At 41.8% G+C, this 18,836-nt stretch overlaps 1 protein-coding gene across 2 annotated transcripts in view; it reads left to right on the top strand.

Moving 5' to 3' along the window:
* The window catches only part of col18a1a (collagen type XVIII alpha 1 chain a), a 99,817-nt gene that overhangs the window by 28,925 nt on the left and 52,056 nt on the right, over positions 1 to 18,836 (top strand). The window contains exon 1 of one of the 2 annotated variants that reach the window (XM_075479045.1): positions 13,160 to 13,575. The exons of the other annotated variant lie outside the window; for it this stretch is intronic. Within the exon in view, the coding sequence (XP_075335160.1) occupies positions 13,248 to 13,575 (328 nt within the window). The 5' untranslated portion in view covers positions 13,160 to 13,247. Of the gene's footprint in view, positions 1 to 13,159; positions 13,576 to 18,836 lie in introns of those variants that run through there. 2 annotated transcript variants of the gene reach the window in all.

Here is an 18,836-nt window from a genome sequence, read left to right as displayed (position 1 = left end):
TCACAGAAGAGCACCTTCTTTCTCAGGACCTTTTGATGTTTACACACATGCTTTCCTCATTTTGGGATTAAGAGGCTGCAGGGAAATGGTCCGGTTGACATTGTGAGAGTCACCCAATGATTTGTGAAACCCAAAGCTTCATTTTTGTGTCCTTTTTAGCACCAACGTAGCACATTGATCGTGGTGTGAGACAGCGGTGCACGGATGCACATACATACCTGAACACACTTTGGCACTACTCAAATAAAACTGTCAGAGCTCTGCATTCTGTGCCGTTACTCTCTGAAAGTGAGTATTTCCCAGCTGGATGGGCCCCAGTTAACACATAAACTGTGCTGCCATCTTACGTTGAAGTGTTATGAGTCAGATGCACCGTCTTCCTACACAAAAAGCCGCTCCTCTTTGTAATAATTGCCTCGTAATAAAGTGGTCTGGATTTCCCCTCCATCTGTTAGCGAGTTGGAGACTTGTTCCCCATGTTCCTCTGCTTGTCCTGACTCATGCTCCCAAACCACGCAGCGATGTTTTTGCTCATTTTGGAATGAGTCACTGAGTGGAAATAAACACTGTCTGAGGCTCAGGGTTGGAGATAGATTTTTTTAATTAATTCAAAGTGTGTGTTTTTTTTTTAATTTGCATCGATGACACGCGAAGGAACTTTTAATCTAAACCTGTTGAGCTGCGGAACAGAGAGGAAGGGCTCCATTAGTTTGAGCTACACAGGCTAATAGGCACAGGATGCTCGATGGAAAAAGAAAGATTGTGAAATCATGTCTCAGCGTATCACTGTCTGAGCAAAGTGCCGATGGTTGGTTTGTGCCGAAGCCAAATCTACCAGTCTGCTGGGCCCGTTTTATTACACTGATGAAAAACAACAGAGGTAACCATTGAAATGTGTGCCAGGCCTTCAGTGTCTGTTACAGGAAATGCTCAGATAATGTGGATAGACAGCAAATGACCCGTTTCAAGAAGAAGTGAAATCCCACATAAAAGACCTTGGCCATAATAACGAGGCTTTTTTGTTTTGACGGGTTACTATTGTTGCTGTTGCCTTTGGAGTTGCAGTGAATAAAGCGGGACCAAACAAACAGCCGGGGTTTTAAAAATTTCACCTTTACAGTCGCAGATTAAAGGCAGGAATGTAGCCGAAGATAAAAGCTTGACATGATATCTCACTCTTTTTTTCCCTTTTCTTTTTTTAATCTCCATCACGTGTTCCACATCCGAATGTTGCATCGACTCTTTGTTGTTTTTGGTGTTCCTACTTCAAGAGTTGTATGCAGAGCACTTCTCTGAGTTTACAGTATTTACAGAAATTCTCATAACCCACATTCCTTGGGCCTCCTCTCATCTGGGAAAACACTTTAGTAAAGACAACAATCGTCCCCACACAAATAAACATATACAAATACAAATCCCCGCGGGGCCAATTTAGTGCATATACGGTGCGAACGCAGACATGTCGGGGAGAAACACACACACAGCCTTTCTGGGAGAACGCAAGGAGGTCGGGGGATTCATTCAAACATGTCAGTTGTGTTTTCCATTTCCTCGCAAACTCACTTACAGACGTCTCTCAAAGAAGTATTTTGATCATTTGCTCTTTTCTGCCCGTCTGGTCGTTGATCCTAATCCACAGAGTCAACACCGCTAACTCCAGACTTCCGATCTCCACATTGTTTCATCTTCGTGGGAAGTGAGAATGACAGCGTTGTCATCACCAGCTGGCCAACCCTCCTGCAGACTGCAGCGCTGCAGCTGATCAGGTGGCAGGGTTTGATATCAGAAGACCTCGCATGCTCATGTTCGCTGGCTTAATCTCTTCTTTTATAAGCTGCTTTTCGTCAGTTTTTGTTACGCTGTATTTAAAAAAAAATAAAGGTTTTCGCTGGAATCTGACAATTTTTATGAGGTGACAATATATGGCTTTGCATTTAGCCCCAAATTGGACCCCTCGGCTTCCTTCACCTGTGTCAGATGTCTGAGGAAGGAGAAGTTGAGACTTGCTCTTAGGCAGCCACAAGGAAACAGCTGCTATGTGCAATTCTACTGACCTCTCCACCTCCTGACTCACCCGAACTGGTGTTCAGCAGCAGGGCAAAAATGGCATATATTCCGGCATATTTTGCTCCCTTTCTTTTTTTCTTTTTGGCTGTGAACGCCCTTGTTGGTGAAATTTTGAGCAAAATTTCTACAACGTGAACTTTTACGTGTGGATTTGAAGAACCATGAACGTGGGTTGGGTCTACATGTCGAATGTAGGAGCGGTCTAGGATGTGCAGGAGGATTGGAGGTCGGTGCATACACAGGAAGATGGTCATCAGCTCCACTAAGGTCATGTGATGCAGCTGCACTCGCAACCTGCTTAGAAAGCTTAGAGTGACTTTCCATTGGTCAATGAGTAGCTTCCTGCTAGCTTCTAATGCCTCTGCAACTGATGTTTCAAACGCCACTATTTCTATCCAATTCTTAGAGATAGTCTGTGGTAAATGTGTAGCCAAACAGAGCGGGACATTTTCAACTCTGTGACCCTGAAACCCTGCCTTCTTAGACACACAGGCTTTGGATTCCAGGTGTGGGAGAGTCCCTCTCCATTCCTTTCAGGTCTAGAAAGCAGGTAAATGATTTGTCAGAGCGAGGTGACCCTTCTCTTCAAGTTAATTTTCGACCACCTGCAGTCCTGACATATAAATGTGTGTGAGGATTTTTCACAGGCTCCATTGTATTTGTGCACGTTTTTTATGGATCAGATTATTATTACTCTGTTAAGCTGAAGTGGAAACAAAAGGTAGCAAAGATGTGACTTCATAGAGAATTACATCATGAGTTTGACCTTTTCACCCACATTGACTTGTAAGAAACTGCTGTTAAATACCTACTCTGAGCACATTCATTCACATTTAGCTCACCTTTAATTCAATCAGCTGTTTGAGGACTGAATTATATTGTATGGAACCAAATAAATGACAAATACTTTAGCATTTAAGTAGACTTTTTGAGGGATCCATGTAAGTAACTCAGCTGAGAGTGTCATAGATTCTTCCTGTGGCGGCTTAGATGCACTCGTCTCTTGTTTGACAGTTGTGTGTAAAATGTACTGGCGACAGTCCTGTACCCGCAGTGCTTTGGACTGTAATGAGGTCAGTGTCGTGTTGAACCACACAGTTAATCTCACGGTAATGTGGTCTCCCCCTGCTGATGAAACGGGGGAAGAGCACGAGTAAAAAAAAAACATTTTTCTTCCACACAGGTACATCGAGCTCATGCAGATCATGTGTTAACATCTGGAACAAACCTTTCTTTCTTATTTTTGTTTGACTGAAAATGAAATAATCTTTCCATTCTCCATTCCTTTGAAAGTCATTTGATGTGCTATTAAATGTCAAAGAGGCAACACATTCTAGTCTCAGTTCAGAGAACGTAATCCCTCTGTGGTTTCTCTTTGTGCTGTCACATCAACACAGCAGGTGTGTCGAGTTTGGTTGCCTCACAGATGAAGACAAACGCCGTGTAATGACTTTATCTCAACGATCATCGTTTAAAACAGGAATTGTTAACAGTATTTTGACTATGCTTTATCTGCCATAAGGTGCTGCCTGCTGTTGACAGGTCCTATGCTCTCAGTGTTTGATTTTCCACAGGTGTGGTTTTTTTCCGAGGGGGACCACCTGTCGAGTGAAGTTTGATTTATGTCATTTGGTGTATCTGCATCAGAAAGGATGGGGTGATGTAGATTATTGGGAGCTTGATGTGAACAAGAGATCATTTATACAAAGACAAGGCTGCTCATGATGCACACCCCCACAAGATTAGTGATTTAATCCTTGAGGCATCCAAATGTTATTTATTCAGTTGTGCTTACATGTAATTCATCCATGCATTCATCTCCAGTAGACTCGATTACTGTAATGCTCTTTTAACTGGACTTCCCAAAAAGAGCATTAAACATCTGCAGCTCATCCAGAACGCTGCTGCTGGAGTTTTAACCCAGACTAAGAGATCTGAACACATCACAGCAGTTTTAAAATCTTTACACTGGCTTCCAGTCAGTCACAGAATAGATTTTAAAAGCCTGCTGATGGTTTACAAATCCCAGAACGGTTTAGGCCCAAAATACATCTGTGATATGTTCAGAGAATATAAAGCCAGCAGAGCTCTTAGATCCAAGGACTCAGGTCAGCTGGTCCAGTCCAGAGTCCAAACTAAACATGGAGAAGCAGCATTTAGCTGTTATGCTGCAAATAAGTGGAACAAACTGCCAGTGCAGATTAAACTTTCACCAAATGTAGACATTTTTAAATCCAGGTTAAAAACATTTCTTTTATCATGTGTCTATGCATGAAATTTGCACGATATCTTTGAATTTATCTGGACTGTTGCTTGTTTTTAAATTCATTTAAATTATTTTATTTATTACTCTTTATATACTTTTATGTATTTTTAATGCTTCTTACACTCCCTGCTGCAATGCTTTTATTTTATGTAAAGCACTTTGAATTGTTTTGTTCATGAAATGTGCTATACAAATAAATTTGATTTGATTGACTTGACTTGATAATTTACAGCTTTATATCAACCAGTTTTACTGGCAGTAGGATGCGTGAGGCACACGCATTGCTTGCTGTGGTTCCCCTGTTAGACAGCAGAGGGAGCTATTTAGTCACAGCCTAAAATGTGGCGCGACACTGACTGTAATTCAAGTAGAAGTGGAGATCTTTGCATTTCCGTCACTTTTAAAAAGAAACCTTTAATAGAGTAATGATATCTGCAAAGCTTCCACAAATCAGTCACACACCCTCTGAATGTCAAAGTGTTGGTCTGTACGTGCCAGCAAACATCTCAAAGATAAACTGCAGTGCAACAATTGAGCTTGACTCACCTCTCACTCCAGTCAGCGAGAAGTTGTTTCAGGCAGAGGAATCAATAGTGTGTCTGTCAGTAGAGATTACACCTCGCATGCTGTGTGGGCCAGTTACAGTTGAGACATTTGCGAATGCTCTGACTTGACAGTGCACTAATCAGTGAAGTCATTACAGTTACAAGTAGTCCCTTTGGGGATGTGAGTTTTTTTAAGGATGATTGCAGGCGTCTGCCTTTCACTCGTTTGGTTATTTCTTTTCTTCCTCACATCTCGTTGTGATTACTTTTATAACACAACACTGGGAGACTGTTTATGAGTGCAGCTGTTCAGCGTATCCGTCTTTGGACGTCTGACGCAGACGGTCAGTTTAAAGTGTATTGACATGAAATCGATGGAAAAAACAAAAAAAAAACGGAACTGGGTGGTGAGTGAGTCATAGTTTCCAAAATATGCGCGTGTCATGGGGTTCAATTCAATTTCAAGCTAAAGACTCAACAGAGGAACACTTACAGGCCACTGGGGAATGTTGTGGGATTGCAGACTTGTTCTCAGGGTACAATTTACGTATGAAAAACCTATTGAGCTTTGATGTAGTGCACATAAATGAAAGTGTTTATACCCAAAATTACATTTATGTAGGGCTGTAAAATGTGGTTAAACATTCGTGTCTGTCTTCTATCACATGCACAGAACACCCCTCCGTGTCTTAGCAATACTGTAACTGTTGTTTAGGTACCACAGGCTACATATTCCCCTGTTGTTATGGAATGTGTCTTATTGAGAGGAACGGCCGAGCTGTTTCTGCTTGCCTGAGCAGGACTGTGAGGAACCCTGCAGGCTCAGTCTGCCTGTCTGTCTCTTTGTCCAGGATACTGAGTCGCTCAGTGAAGAGATGCAGCCCTGCGGTCTTTAAAGAAGCAACAAGTTGATTTGCTGCCTATAGTGGGATGGAAACTGTTATATCCAGTATTTGCAGGGATTTCTGGAGACTTGCCTGTGAAAATACTGTAGCAGCATGTATATAAAAATCTGTAAGATACTTAGGGCTGGGCGAGTTAACTCGTTATTATCGCGTTAACTCACTAATTATATTTAATGACGCATTAAGGCAGTTTTTTTTTAATATAATTTTTTATTATTTATTTATTTTTTAATTTATTTTATTATTGTAAAAGTCTGTTGCTGTCTGCTGTGGAACCGGAAAAGAAGTAGCACTTTGTTTTATTATTATTATTAAGAAAGTAATCGGCGGATCCACCAAACATGGAGAAGGGTACGGAACTTTTACTCGGCTATTTTTGTTTTAAAGTTCTTCCAGACGGCGGAGTCGACAGAACCAAAGTCATCTGTAAACACTGCCAAGTTGAATTGTCTTCTCAGCGTAGTAGTTTCAGTCTAAAATATCACTTAAAGGCAAAACACACAACTGATAGCAGCAAGTCATTCAAGGAAACAGACAGTGGAGCGAGGCTTCTACATAAAAACTACAGAAAGATGCTGATGTTAAAAGTGTGTTTGCACAACAAATGTTATGGCACTTTCATTCATATGGCAGCACATTTAAAATTAAACTAAATGCTAAAAGCTATACACTACTTTTGAATTCATTTTTGGATTTTGCGTACAAATGCGATTAATCGTGATTAAATCAGGGATATCATGTGATTAATTAGATTAAAAATGTTAATCGTTGCCCAGCACTACATAATTACTCCTACCTTTTAACAGCTGTTACAGTTACAGCTGAAGATGTCACTAACAATATGTTTCTATCCTGTGTTCAGCCTATGAAAGGTTGGATGGCTTTACGATTTTCTCATTGATTTCTTCCATGCATTCAGAAACTTAAACTTTTATGGCTTAATGTCTGAAGGAAAGATATTTCCCCCACAGGCAAAGTTACCCACTGAGAACCTGCTCCGGCAGGCCACCCTAGCTTTGTGATAAGTCTCCGTCTGTGGGAAACAGGACCCCTTTCCCTCCCAATGTGATAGCGGTGACCTCCTGACCTCCATTCTGTTAGCCCCCCCCCCACTGCTCATTCTCTGGCTTTCTCACACACTCAGTGACACACATTCACTGATCGGAGATCTTAGGGATGCGAGAGAAGATGCCGTTTGAATTCGGGTCACTGTGACAAACGAGCCATAGGAGAGGCGCGACACGCCATGTGCGGCAGCCAAGGAGCTGCAGCTCACCCAGGGGTCAGGTGCTGTGTGTCCACTGCAGTCTGCATACGTCTGTGTTTACTCTGCTGCTCCGCTGCGACATGCTGTGTGACGGCAGAACAAGTGTGTTGGTGTGTGCGCATGCATGTCAACCATGCGCGGGCTTGTTGGTGACCCTCTGTGGCTCCCGGCTCCCTCGGTGCCTTGAAGCTTAGTGCTTGTAAAACCTCTGAGACGGTGACTTCACTGTGACTCACAGCGAGAGGTCAAAGGCTCACACTTGCTGAAATAACATCAGTGTGAGGCGAGGCTATCTGTCAAAAGGCCCTCTAGCTACATTAAGTGCCCTCTGACTTCTTGAAGGGAGTACCATGTTTTTTTTTTTTGCACGGCCATCTTGTGTTTTACGTAAGTCTACCTTTGTGCCTTTGTGTCTGCACTGCTCTTACGACACACAGTCTGTAGTCTAAAACTGCAAGAAATGATTGAGATGGTAAGAACTTTTACAGCAGGGATATATTTAAGGGTCACTCTCTGAATGCATCCAGTGCTTTTCCTCTGTGCTCGTTGTGTTTTAATGTAGTGTTCGTGTGACCCTTGTGTTCCTGAACTGATCATAAAAGCTGTGTTTAAAACTGATTGAATTGTCCCTCTGAGAATGAAATTTGATGTGTGAATGACAGGAGTGTGGAATAGAATCCCACCATTCAGTGACAGATAATTGGACGCCGTTGGCCCCTCCTGGATTATGTTGAGGTGTTTTGTTGGTGTAGTAATTAGTCGATCATTCACCTCTTATTGATGGTCTCAGCCTTCAGACTCATTCCTGGTATAGGGTTACATGCTTTTGTCTGTGTATTGTGAGGACAGGCAGAAAGGAGGCCTGGAATTTCAGTTCATCTCCTTTTCAACACACGATACAGAAACACATAAAACAATCCCGTGGCTTTGTTTCCTTACCATATTCTATCAAAGACTGCATTGGCTCCCATGTTTTGTTTTATTTGCTGAATTTTTTTGTAGATATTATTGGCTTTTTTGTTTTCTGCCACCACTTGAAAGCAATGGAGCTGAATGTCGTCCCATCTTTGGTGCTCAATTTGACAACAAATGTGAATGAAACAGTCAGTGAGGTTACATGCCACTGAAAGGATCAGATAATTGGCTAAATTACAATAAGAATGAGTTGAGCAAGGGTAATTATCCTTGAATATATGGCGGTGAATGAATCGGATCAGAGGCACAAAGCATGTCATACTCCGATACGATAGGTGGCGCTGTACCCATTTCAACTATTGCTAATAGAGCCACTTCCGGTTGACCCCTTCAACACCAAACTCAGGCATTCGAGAAAATGGCGAATGAAGAGCAAGATGAAGCTACATCCCTCTGTATTTAGTTTGTGATGAGCTGCTTGTTGCACAAACGCAATGCACAATGGCGCATTCTCCATCACTCTGTTTTTCTTTCTGTCGCGACAATACCAGTAATATCGTCTCTTCCGACTTCCGGTTCACCCCGGGAAAAAATCTCGAGCATGCGCAGAACGCAAAGTCTAATTCACCACGTGCTTCACCGTCTGCAAGCACATTTATTTTGACTTTCAACCGAGTTATCTCGGGGTCTTAATCTGATCGCGAGTAACTTGATTCGATTCAATTTCTTGTCGGATTAAGATGTCTACATGCACTTAATAACTCAATCTTATTGTAATTTAACCAATTATCTGATCCTTTCAGTGCCATGTAACCCCACTGAGTACTGAGGTTGTTGGTCTTCTGGCAGCAGGCAACAGATGGATAGCGGGACACCAGCATGTTAGCTGAGCTCAAGAAACACTCTCCCGTATAAAATGCTGTAACTACTCACAGATACACATACTAATACAACCTCAATTCCAAAAAAAAGTTGCGATGCTCCGTACATTTTGAAAAGAAGAAAAAAACAGCAGCACATCTCAAAAATGTTGGGACCAGGCCATGTTTACCACCGTGTAGCATCCTCTCTTCTTTTAAGAATAGTCTCTAAACGTCTTGGAACTGAGGAGAGTCAGTCAGACTTCACACAGAAACTTTTTCACTGTGCGGTGACATTGTTAGCCACCACGCTACAATGCAGCATTTCACGGGTGGCCTACTGGGGGCAGACATGCAGCAAAGGACTTAAAGAAATGTCATCTGGATGGGAGCTTATGTTGATCTTAAAGCTGTATCTGTTAGCATTGATGGAGCCTTTCCAGATGCACAGGTTGTCAGTTCTATAGGCGCTAATGCACCTTCATGTCAACAGAGATGTAGGCTTTTGAACTGAGCGCTCATTATGGAGCCTTTTTTCTGTTGAGACCACACTGTTCTGGATTTCCAAATCCAAATATCTTTTTCCAGATTTGGTTTACCTGGCTACAGAAGAGTTCCACTTTCCCTTGGTCCATTTCAAATTATTTTTGCATGATAGACCTTTAACCTGCATTTGCGGATGGCAAACAATGACAGCGATATCCGGAGGTGTTCCTGAGCCTATGTAGAGATTTCCATGACAGAATCATGACTGCTGTTATTACAGTGCAGCCTCCTTGTTCATAGAGATGTCTCGAGATCCTTGGAATCTTTCGATTATATTATGTACCGTAGATGATGAAACATTCAAAGTCTTTGCGGTTTTACATTGAGGAACACCATTCTGAAATTGATCCACAATTTGCAGATACAATTTTTTGGAAACTCTTCCAATCTTTACTTGTGTTAACCTAATCAGTTGCAACATGTTTCTCCAACTCCTATTTCAACCCTTTTGAGCTCAAGAAATATTCAAATATCTCTCTTGTTCTATTATTCTGTAGTTCTATATAGCAGTCAGTGCTCTCATACATTAAGACTGTTGTTGGAAATGTTTAGGTTGAAGTGGTGTCAGTAATTGGCTTAAGGTTAAGGTTATTAAAGCAAAGTCTTCCATTCGTCTCGAAGACATAGAGTAGACTTTTGAAGCCCTCTTACTGTAATTACCCGTCCGACAGCACTCTTAGACAGGAAATGTTTTCATCATATCTTGTGGTCTGCCCTCTATAGGGGCATCAGGAGACATGAAAACAGGGACACGTTTTTTGACAAAGCTCAAGGTGTGTTCATTGTTTGATGTCTGGAAATTGCATTTGCTAAAAGCTACCAGTCCAAAATTGTGACATTAGTCATTAGATAATCATTAGATATCATTTTTGTCTTTCCTTGGTCAGCGTTTTCCACACTGTAGATAAGATGCCCTTTCTTAGACAAAGTGAAAAGATGCCTGTTACGCCACACACCTCTGTTTGACACATTTCCAAACTTTTCAAGTTTTCATGAAGCCTTGAGATCTTTCATTGTCATGACTGGGCCCACAGGCCACTTTGCTGTCAGTTTCGAAACAACAAAACTCCCCCAACTCATTCTGTTTCGGACAATGTCCTCTGTCTGCCTGGATTTTCAGACTTACTTATGATTTGGCATCTAGTTAGCAAAGGAAGTCATGTTGATGGGACTCCCCACCTCAGATGGGAAGCGGAGGACAGTAGAGGTTTTGTTTAAACATGGGATGGGTCATTTAAATGGGAATGTACCACTTGATTTTCATGAAAAAACATAAAACAAAAGGCCTTTGATAATCAAGTGAAAGTGTACTTGGCTGTTTTCACAGCAGCATAACTGCTGTCCTAAGTTGCAGTTATTAAAGCTGCAGTCTGCAACTCTTTTTCAAGCATAATGCCTGGAACTGTCCGGGGATTCTGAAAGTAGTACATTAAATACCCCAATACAAAAAAAATGAGTTCTCTAGGTCCCCTATATGTCCCGCTAGGTCCCTCCAAAGCCAGCAGGTTTGTTTACAAAATTGCAGACCGGACCGGTAAAAGGTAACCAATCAGGTTTACGAGCTGGGCTCTGCTGCCTGTCAATCACCGATTGTGCACGCGCGATACAAGGTAGGCTCGTCCCCACGCTTATTTATCTGGACTATTGAACTTCATTACGGGCTAGTCTACTTACTGTGTCTTCCATGATCGCAAATGACAGGTGAGTTGATGAATGAGGAGTCGTGTAAGCGCATCTGGCGTGCACGTAGACGTGCACGAGTTCTCATGTGTTTTGATGGGGCGGGACAGGAAGTTGAATAACTTTTTATTTTTCGGTTAAAAAATAAGCATTTCTTGCATTTTGCGACTACGGAGGTCACCGTTTTCAACTTCAAGCGTTCTGATAGATCATGTAAACTCTTAAAATGCCAAAAATGAGGACTTTACGTATGACAACAACAAATCCTGCAGACTGCAGCTTTAACCCTGAATTTAATAATAATGCTGTGTCAGGTTTTCTGATGGTTTTTAGGCTATTGAGTATCGATCACAATGCAGTTAGTTAAAACGAAGTTTACTAAACTTTCTGACTAGGTTGGCCTGGAGGACCCCCTGAACCAGCTGACTGGTTTATTACTCAAATACTGAACAGTGTCAACAGTAATCTTTGAATGCTTCTTTAGATGTTTTGGTATGTTCTGTAGGGTAACTTGAAAAGTTCTTGCCTCACTAAAAGTTGAGATTATTTTCACAGCTGTAATTAAGTTGTCTGTTTCTGACAGTTTTAGAATGAACAATAGCTTAGCTAAGAGTGCTGCATCCTTTTTGCCCAGAGGGTCACCCAGCATGCATAAACAAAACGGAGACCATCACATGCAGAACTGTGCCGCTGAACTAACGATAGAAAGCATTAAAGTCTATTTCACAGACATATGACTTTTCTTCCTGAAAAGTCCGACAAAGCTTGGCCCTATCTACGGTGAGGTGAGCTTTGTGTTATTAAAGGTCACCGTTAAACAATTAAGACAGCAGACACAGTTAACTTGCTCATGCCTTTGGTTTTTTAATAGACCTAATCTCAAAGACAGGGCTCATTTGGCTCATTAGTGAGCCCAGGCTATGAGAGTGAATTAAAAGTTGTCAAGCTCCTTACAAGATAGTTGTGCATCTCTGCATGAATGCCATGAAGCTTCACAGTGGTGACCTAACTGAGTTCCTTTCTGTCAGTAAGCCCTTTTTTTTTTATTTTGAACACCAGTGCAACAGGAAAGGTACACAAAGCTCATTTTCCTTTTATCGCTCAGATCCCATTTGTACTTGTTGAGTTTCTCTGTCAGCTGGTCCTATAGGCAGTAGAAGAAAACCAGTCTGGACAAGAAAGTGAGGCCTGGATTACTGTGCAACTATACAGCACCAACACAGGCTTCCAGCCCATAAGGACCCACGGTGACACGGGTGGAAGAAATTACCTGAAACTGAAATAAATTCCCAAAAGTGTAACAGATGTAACATTACAGATCTTTGGTGGAACCTGAAATCTATGTGGTCCATTTGGTCTGTTTTAAAGTCTTAATAATTATTTTTAAGCAAAAACAGGTCTCTAGATTAAACAATGAATGGAGCCATGTAACGGAAGGACAATTACTGTAGTTTCTGGTATGCCCACGCGAGCAGGACCAAAGAAGCATGGATTTGCATGAAGAACACTGCCTTAGTTGAAATGATCGAGGCAACAAAATGAAATGAAGTTGTTATCGTATATTTGAATATTCCCACACATCACAATGGAAACATTTGTTTGATAATTTGTCTATTATTGCCATTGAATGGGACCTTTTGAATTCACTAGAAAGACCTTTGCTCTGTGCTGTCCGTTTTCTAAACTGTCCTATTATATACGGTATATAATATAATTACCTTTGTTGAAAACTTAAATCAACATCAACCTATATCTATAGTTTTCTAATGATCATAATTTAACCAAGACAACCAGTCAAGAGGAACAAATTGCCCCTCTCTTTACCACACTGAAAGCATCACTATTGTACTCTGAAAAGCAAGACTGCTGTAATTCTGAGGTATCAGTCAGCAGGAGAGATCACTTTTCACTGCTGTCACAAAAGGAGAAGGAGGAGTTAGAAGAAGGAATATTGCCAGGGCAGCCAATGCGGAGCCCACCTCCTCCTGCCCCCCCCCCCCCCCCCCCCCCCCCCCCCCCCCTTTACTCTTCAGGATGGGGCACTCCTCTTCACTTCTTCCCTCTGCCTGGTGGAGTGTGTGTGTGGAGACAGAGCAGGAGGAAAGTGTGTGTTGAGGCTTTGTGGACATGTCCCAGTTTACTCTGGCAGCGTGATCAAGAGGGTAGACGTGGTTACAACTTGACATCACACCTATAATGAGGACCCAGTTTGGATTTTTGTTTTTGCTGGTCCAGTGGGTGGTCTGCGCTGACGCTTGGTTCTGGTCCTGGACTGGCACTACAACTTTGCCGCCAACAGAGGAACACGAGGGGTCCGGCGGTCCTGTAGGTAGTGGAGAACTGCCAACGGAGACTAGGGCAGAGGTCATTTATGAAAGACAAGGGATCCACACGGAGGTCCAGACTTGGGATGAGACTACTGAGGCTCCTCAACTGACTACTGTAATATCTACAACCCTACCAGTGAATGAACGTGCAACAGAAAAGGCCACTGCGAGGATTTCGTCACTCATAAGTACACCTGGTAATGACACACCTTCATTAAAGGGCATAGGTTCTGGAGAATCTTCTCATTCAACAGGAAATGTATCAAGACTTAGATCTTCAACTGAGTCTGATTTGGCTTCAGACACTGAAATGAGTTTGGGATCTGAAATTGTAAAAGGAGCAGTAATGCCCACTGATCATAGGGATGTAGATGGTGGAGGGAGAGTAGTTTCCCATATAAGTAAAAAACCGAAATCTCCAGAGAGAGCCGGGACAACTCGTAACAGTGCAGGTGAGAGCCGTAATTTTGGCAGCACAAAATCAGAGCAAAGTCTTGATTATCATCTGGAAATCCTTAAACACAACAAAGAAACCGCAAACAGTAGCTCCAGTTGGAATGACTTAAATTTGACTGATTTACAAAGCTTGAATTTAGACAGCAGCTTTGGACAGACCACTGCAGTCTCTCAGGACAACCAGCGAGTGAAAGCTACTCAGCTACCAGCTGGTGATCACGTTGTGTTACAGACTAGTCAAGCTCCATTTGCTAACCAGACGCTTTCTACTACAGAAACACCAACTAAAATCCTAAAACAGTTTATTACCCTACCAGTAAAACCAGTCATTAACTTATCCACAGATACCCAACCTCAAGTACTCAGTCATGCAGTAGTAACAAGCCAAAAAGAATTGACTAGCCGTAATGGTCACAATTTAGAAGCTATTCAGCAATCAGTAAGTGAGCAAGAGCTGAGCAAAGCAAACGCATTGAGCCAGACAGCTGCAGGTGGCCCGGCACCAACTGAAAACCTCCCAGAAGTAACTCAATCAGCACTGGACAGTGAATCCCCAGAATGCGTGTTGCTCGACACTGCTCTGCCTTTCTGCTCCTCCATGGTTGGGGAAAGGTTTGCTTTACCAAATTTCTTCAACCACAGCAGTGTGGAGGAAGTCCAAGCACTCCTGAATGAGTGGGCATGGCTGTTGGGGTCACGTTGTCACCATAGTCTGGAGTGGTTTTTCTGCCTTCTCTTGGTACCAAAGTGTGGATCTGTCGTCCCGCTACCCGTGTTGCCTTGCCAGAGTTTCTGCCAAGTGTTGCGGGACAGTTGCTGGATGCTCCTGGATGAGGGACGCCTCCCTGTGGAGTGCCACACTCTACCAGATGAGGAGGATGATGGGTATCAGTGCTTGTCAGTTAGTAACCGGAAAGGTAATCACTGTTTTAAAATGAATCTGACGGGGGGATTCATTTTGAATCAGTTTTGGAAATCTCTAATCCCCATTTTTTTCACCCAATACCCCTTCCCCACCTAATGAACTGACGTTGATACCAGTCAATATCGAGCGAGAGAGCTTTAACAATGGATTTGTTCCCATGCACATGCTTATTTTGAAGTTTATTCCTCGTATAAGCCTAACAAGCATGGCGACAGCCTGTTATTGTGTTTAACTTGTTGCATGTACCCGTTTCCCTTCCCCTCAAGATCGCATGTGACGTCCTTTGTCCTTTGTTTGGGTCATGATGCACATACACACAGGACCAATGCAACTCCAGATCAATTTATTTGTAGTGTATTGATAGAAAGATAACATTTCTCATCATTGCGTGTTTTTGAAAAATGTATTTATTACATTATTTACATCTTATCCTCTATAACAATAAGATTAAACACCACAGAGGTCTTACAGTAAATGCAGATTGGGGTAGCTTTAGAAAACATAGCGTTGGTGTCAAATACTTTATGTTTACAATACTTCTTATTACATTTCTTAGGAATAAAGTGCACTTTGATAATTCTGACGGAGGAAAAAGAAAACTTTCCTAAAGGATACATCTGAAACCGCTCAAGGCAGACTCCCATAATGTGAAAACAGTTTGTGTAAAAAAGCCATTGCAGATCTCCTTCGACTGCAACCGGTTTGCAGAACGCTTTATGTGCATGTGTCTGTTCAGGAAGGGACGCATTAGGTTGTCAAGCATGGGAAGCATTCATGTTTGCAACACTGGGTTTCATTTACATGACATTTTGTCCAAATGTTCTGACAGCTGGACTCACATGTTAAAATGTACATTTTTTTTTACAGAAGAAGACATTCAATGCTTGTTTCTTTGCTTCCTGAATGCAGTAATAGTTTGGTAGCTAATGAGGAATATCTTTTTATCTCTTGTATAAAAGTGTATCTGGATATAACTTATAACATCATAGATTTTCTATAATCTTGACTATATATTCTTAAAGATCAAAGAGTGGCAGTATGCAGACAAAAAGATGCAACAAACTCTGTTCCTGTAAGCCTTCTTTGCTTCTGGCCGTCTACCCCCCACTGCCAGTTCATATCACCAGGAGCTGAAGATTGTCTTTTTACAGCTGCTCTATCTTTCAGACACTTAGTTTCATTGACAGACACGAGTGGGCATCATGTCTCTGATTCCAGGACTGAGATATTTCAGGTCCAAAACATATCTGCACGTTTGAAGTGCTTTCGGTTTGTGTTTGTTGGGAATTGGGATTTGTGCAGGGATGAGAGGAAGGATGGGACTTGTTGTCAAATAGACAAAAGCTTTTGGTTGTTTAGGGTCACATTGCAAACCACGAACACAGGTGTCAGTGAGGAATTTTTATCTGTTATGTGTAAACCGTGTGTCTCATTAGGAAAATCCCTAAAAAGTTTGAGGATACAATAAATGCTCTTTGACACGGTGGTCATGACACCAAACATTGACCTTAAGCATATTAAAAGAAACAATCTTGCGGCCATTCTTAAACCCTGAAGGCAGTTTTAATGGGTCCTCCAGGAGCTGGTTCACTACCAAGGCACGTACGCTGGGTATTGCTTGTAAAAGTTGCCTCTAGGTATAATTGAAGTGCTTTCAGTCACTCTAAATCAGACATTAAGTTTCTGCTGCCAAGACCATCTGGCATCACTCATTTAACTCGTTGAGACCTGATGCAAAATGTGTGTATACCCATGTCCATGTGAAGAGGAAGTTTCAGGCCTTAGTAGGTTAAACATCTCTTATGGCCGCTTATTAGAGTCACGGTTGAGATGGAACAAAGAGGCTGTGGGCACTTGTTGAGTTATTGCTCCGCCTGTAAGGTCTGTTAGCTCCCAAATCTTTGAGGTTAACTGATGCACACAGTTAGTTATACTCAGCCTGTGAACTGTAGCCTGTGAACTCCATGTGGACACCGTGAACCTGTGCCAGCATCTTACTGCAGCAATCTGAGGTCATTTTTTTAAAAGGGAAAAGCGGGTTGCTGCCCTTTGGCTTTGACTTATATAGGATCGCATATAGGTGGTCGAGATAATGTGTTGCAAGACTCTGTAAATGTGTGCCCGAAAGACCAAAAAGGTTAAAAAAAAAAAGAAGTTGAATTTCCCTGTTAACCGGTACAGCAACTTCAGGACTGCCCACCTATTTACAAACACTCTAAATAATCATTTCCCCGTAAAATCACTGTTATTTTACAGTGCAGCTACTGTTATTTATTTTATTTTTACTGTATATTACCGTTTTTTGGATTACATTATATGACAGTAGAATAACGGTAGGTGTTGTGGTTATTTTACAGTGCAACTACTGTTTTTTATCAAGCAGTATAATACTGTTTTTTTAATTACAGTACATGACGGTAAGACAACTGTTTTAGTCATTTTACAGCGAATCCATCGTAATTTATTTAACAGTATAACAACGTATTTTGGATTACAGTATATGGCAGTAGGAGAACTACAAATACTGTTTTATGCTGTTAAATTACAGTTATCTACTGGTATTGTTAAATGATTGATTTAACTGTTAATTTACATGTGAGGGATGAATATTCAACAGTATTTTACAATTATTATAAAATACAGTAGGATACTGTTGTAAATCCAACGTAAATATACAGCAATTCGTTACAGTGAACCCTTTGACCAGGAATCAGAACCCTTATTTTTTCACTTTTCATTACCCACAGCTCTGCTGGCTGGATGTGTCGGAGGAAGGGAGGTTATTCTCTCCTTGTACTCAGGGCCTTAATACCACCCCACCTCTACATCATCATTCAGCTATGACCTGTCATGCAAGAATTTACCATGATATTTTGAATGAATTTAAAGAATGGGCTGCCAGCTTGGAGCAAAAAGAAAAAAACTCTTTGAATTGAGCCTATAGATGTGTGGGAGATTACTGTGGGGGAGATTGTAGTGATATCTGAGTGCTCCATGGGAACTCTGTAAGAGATCTGTCAGATGTGATCCTCTCACTGTCGGGGTGGCCGTAATTTAGGGCTCAATAGCTCTTTTAATCATGTTTTTCCATGGTTACCAGTCTCCTCTTGAAAGATGAGCGGTCATTCATATCTGGGTCTAGGGGTCAGCTGCAATTTAGTAAGTCTGCAAGTCTGGATACCAAAACTATATCCTGTGTAAAAAAAAAAAAAAACTTTTCACAGCATATATTGACAGACTAAGGCTATTTAATTAAAATGAAGTCAACTCCTGCCAATAGACACATCTGTACATATCTGTTCTGTCTAGGAAAGAGGCAGGATGCTTCTTCCCCTGTGGATCGTGCTCCTTTTGCTGGTCTGACACTGATTCGTAGCACCAGGGTTCCACTGAGCTGAGGTTGATATTGTATCCCATGACAGGAAGGCCCAAAGCTGGCTCCAGCCCTTCATGGCGGTGCTTGCCAGGGAATCATTTTTGACTTGGCTCTCAGGAGGGTTCCAATTATGGGCACAGTGTGGTCTGACTACTTTGCTGCCAGAAACCTATTACCCCCTCTGGTTTGTATTGCTCTAGTATAAAATGAGAAGTGACGAGGCTATGTTGCAAAACACAGATCAGAAGCGCCGGGGTGTTTTCCAGCTGAAAAATGGCACCAATGTTTTGGCCCTTTTTGAGGACAGAGGTTGTCTCCCAACGGTTTGGATGAGCATTAAACCCATTCCAAAGCATTTTCACTCTGATTAGGTGAATATGTGACTTTATTTTATTTTCCAAACAAAAAAAGGGAAGAAAGTCTTAGGAGATAATTGTTTTCTTCCCAATTTTTCTTAGCCGTAGAGGTTATGGTAGTGAACCATTACTCCTTCCCCAGGGAGTAAATTGCACATTTTGCAGTTGACCCATCTTCTTTTTGTAGTCTTCAGGGTGCGTTCGTGACACTCTCTGTCTGACTCCTACTGGAGCTAAAGACAGAATACACTGTTTGACTTTCACTCAGAAGAGGACTGACTATTCTAAAGCTTGTTCTTGCTGACTTTCAAAAATTTGGAACTAATAATTATGACCGTTCATCAA

This window comes from Odontesthes bonariensis, chromosome 12, assembly GCF_027942865.1.
Source record: "Odontesthes bonariensis isolate fOdoBon6 chromosome 12, fOdoBon6.hap1, whole genome shotgun sequence".
NCBI classification, from domain to species: Eukaryota; Metazoa; Chordata; class Actinopteri; order Atheriniformes; family Atherinopsidae; genus Odontesthes; species Odontesthes bonariensis.
This window is presented reverse-complemented; position numbering and strand designations above follow the sequence as displayed.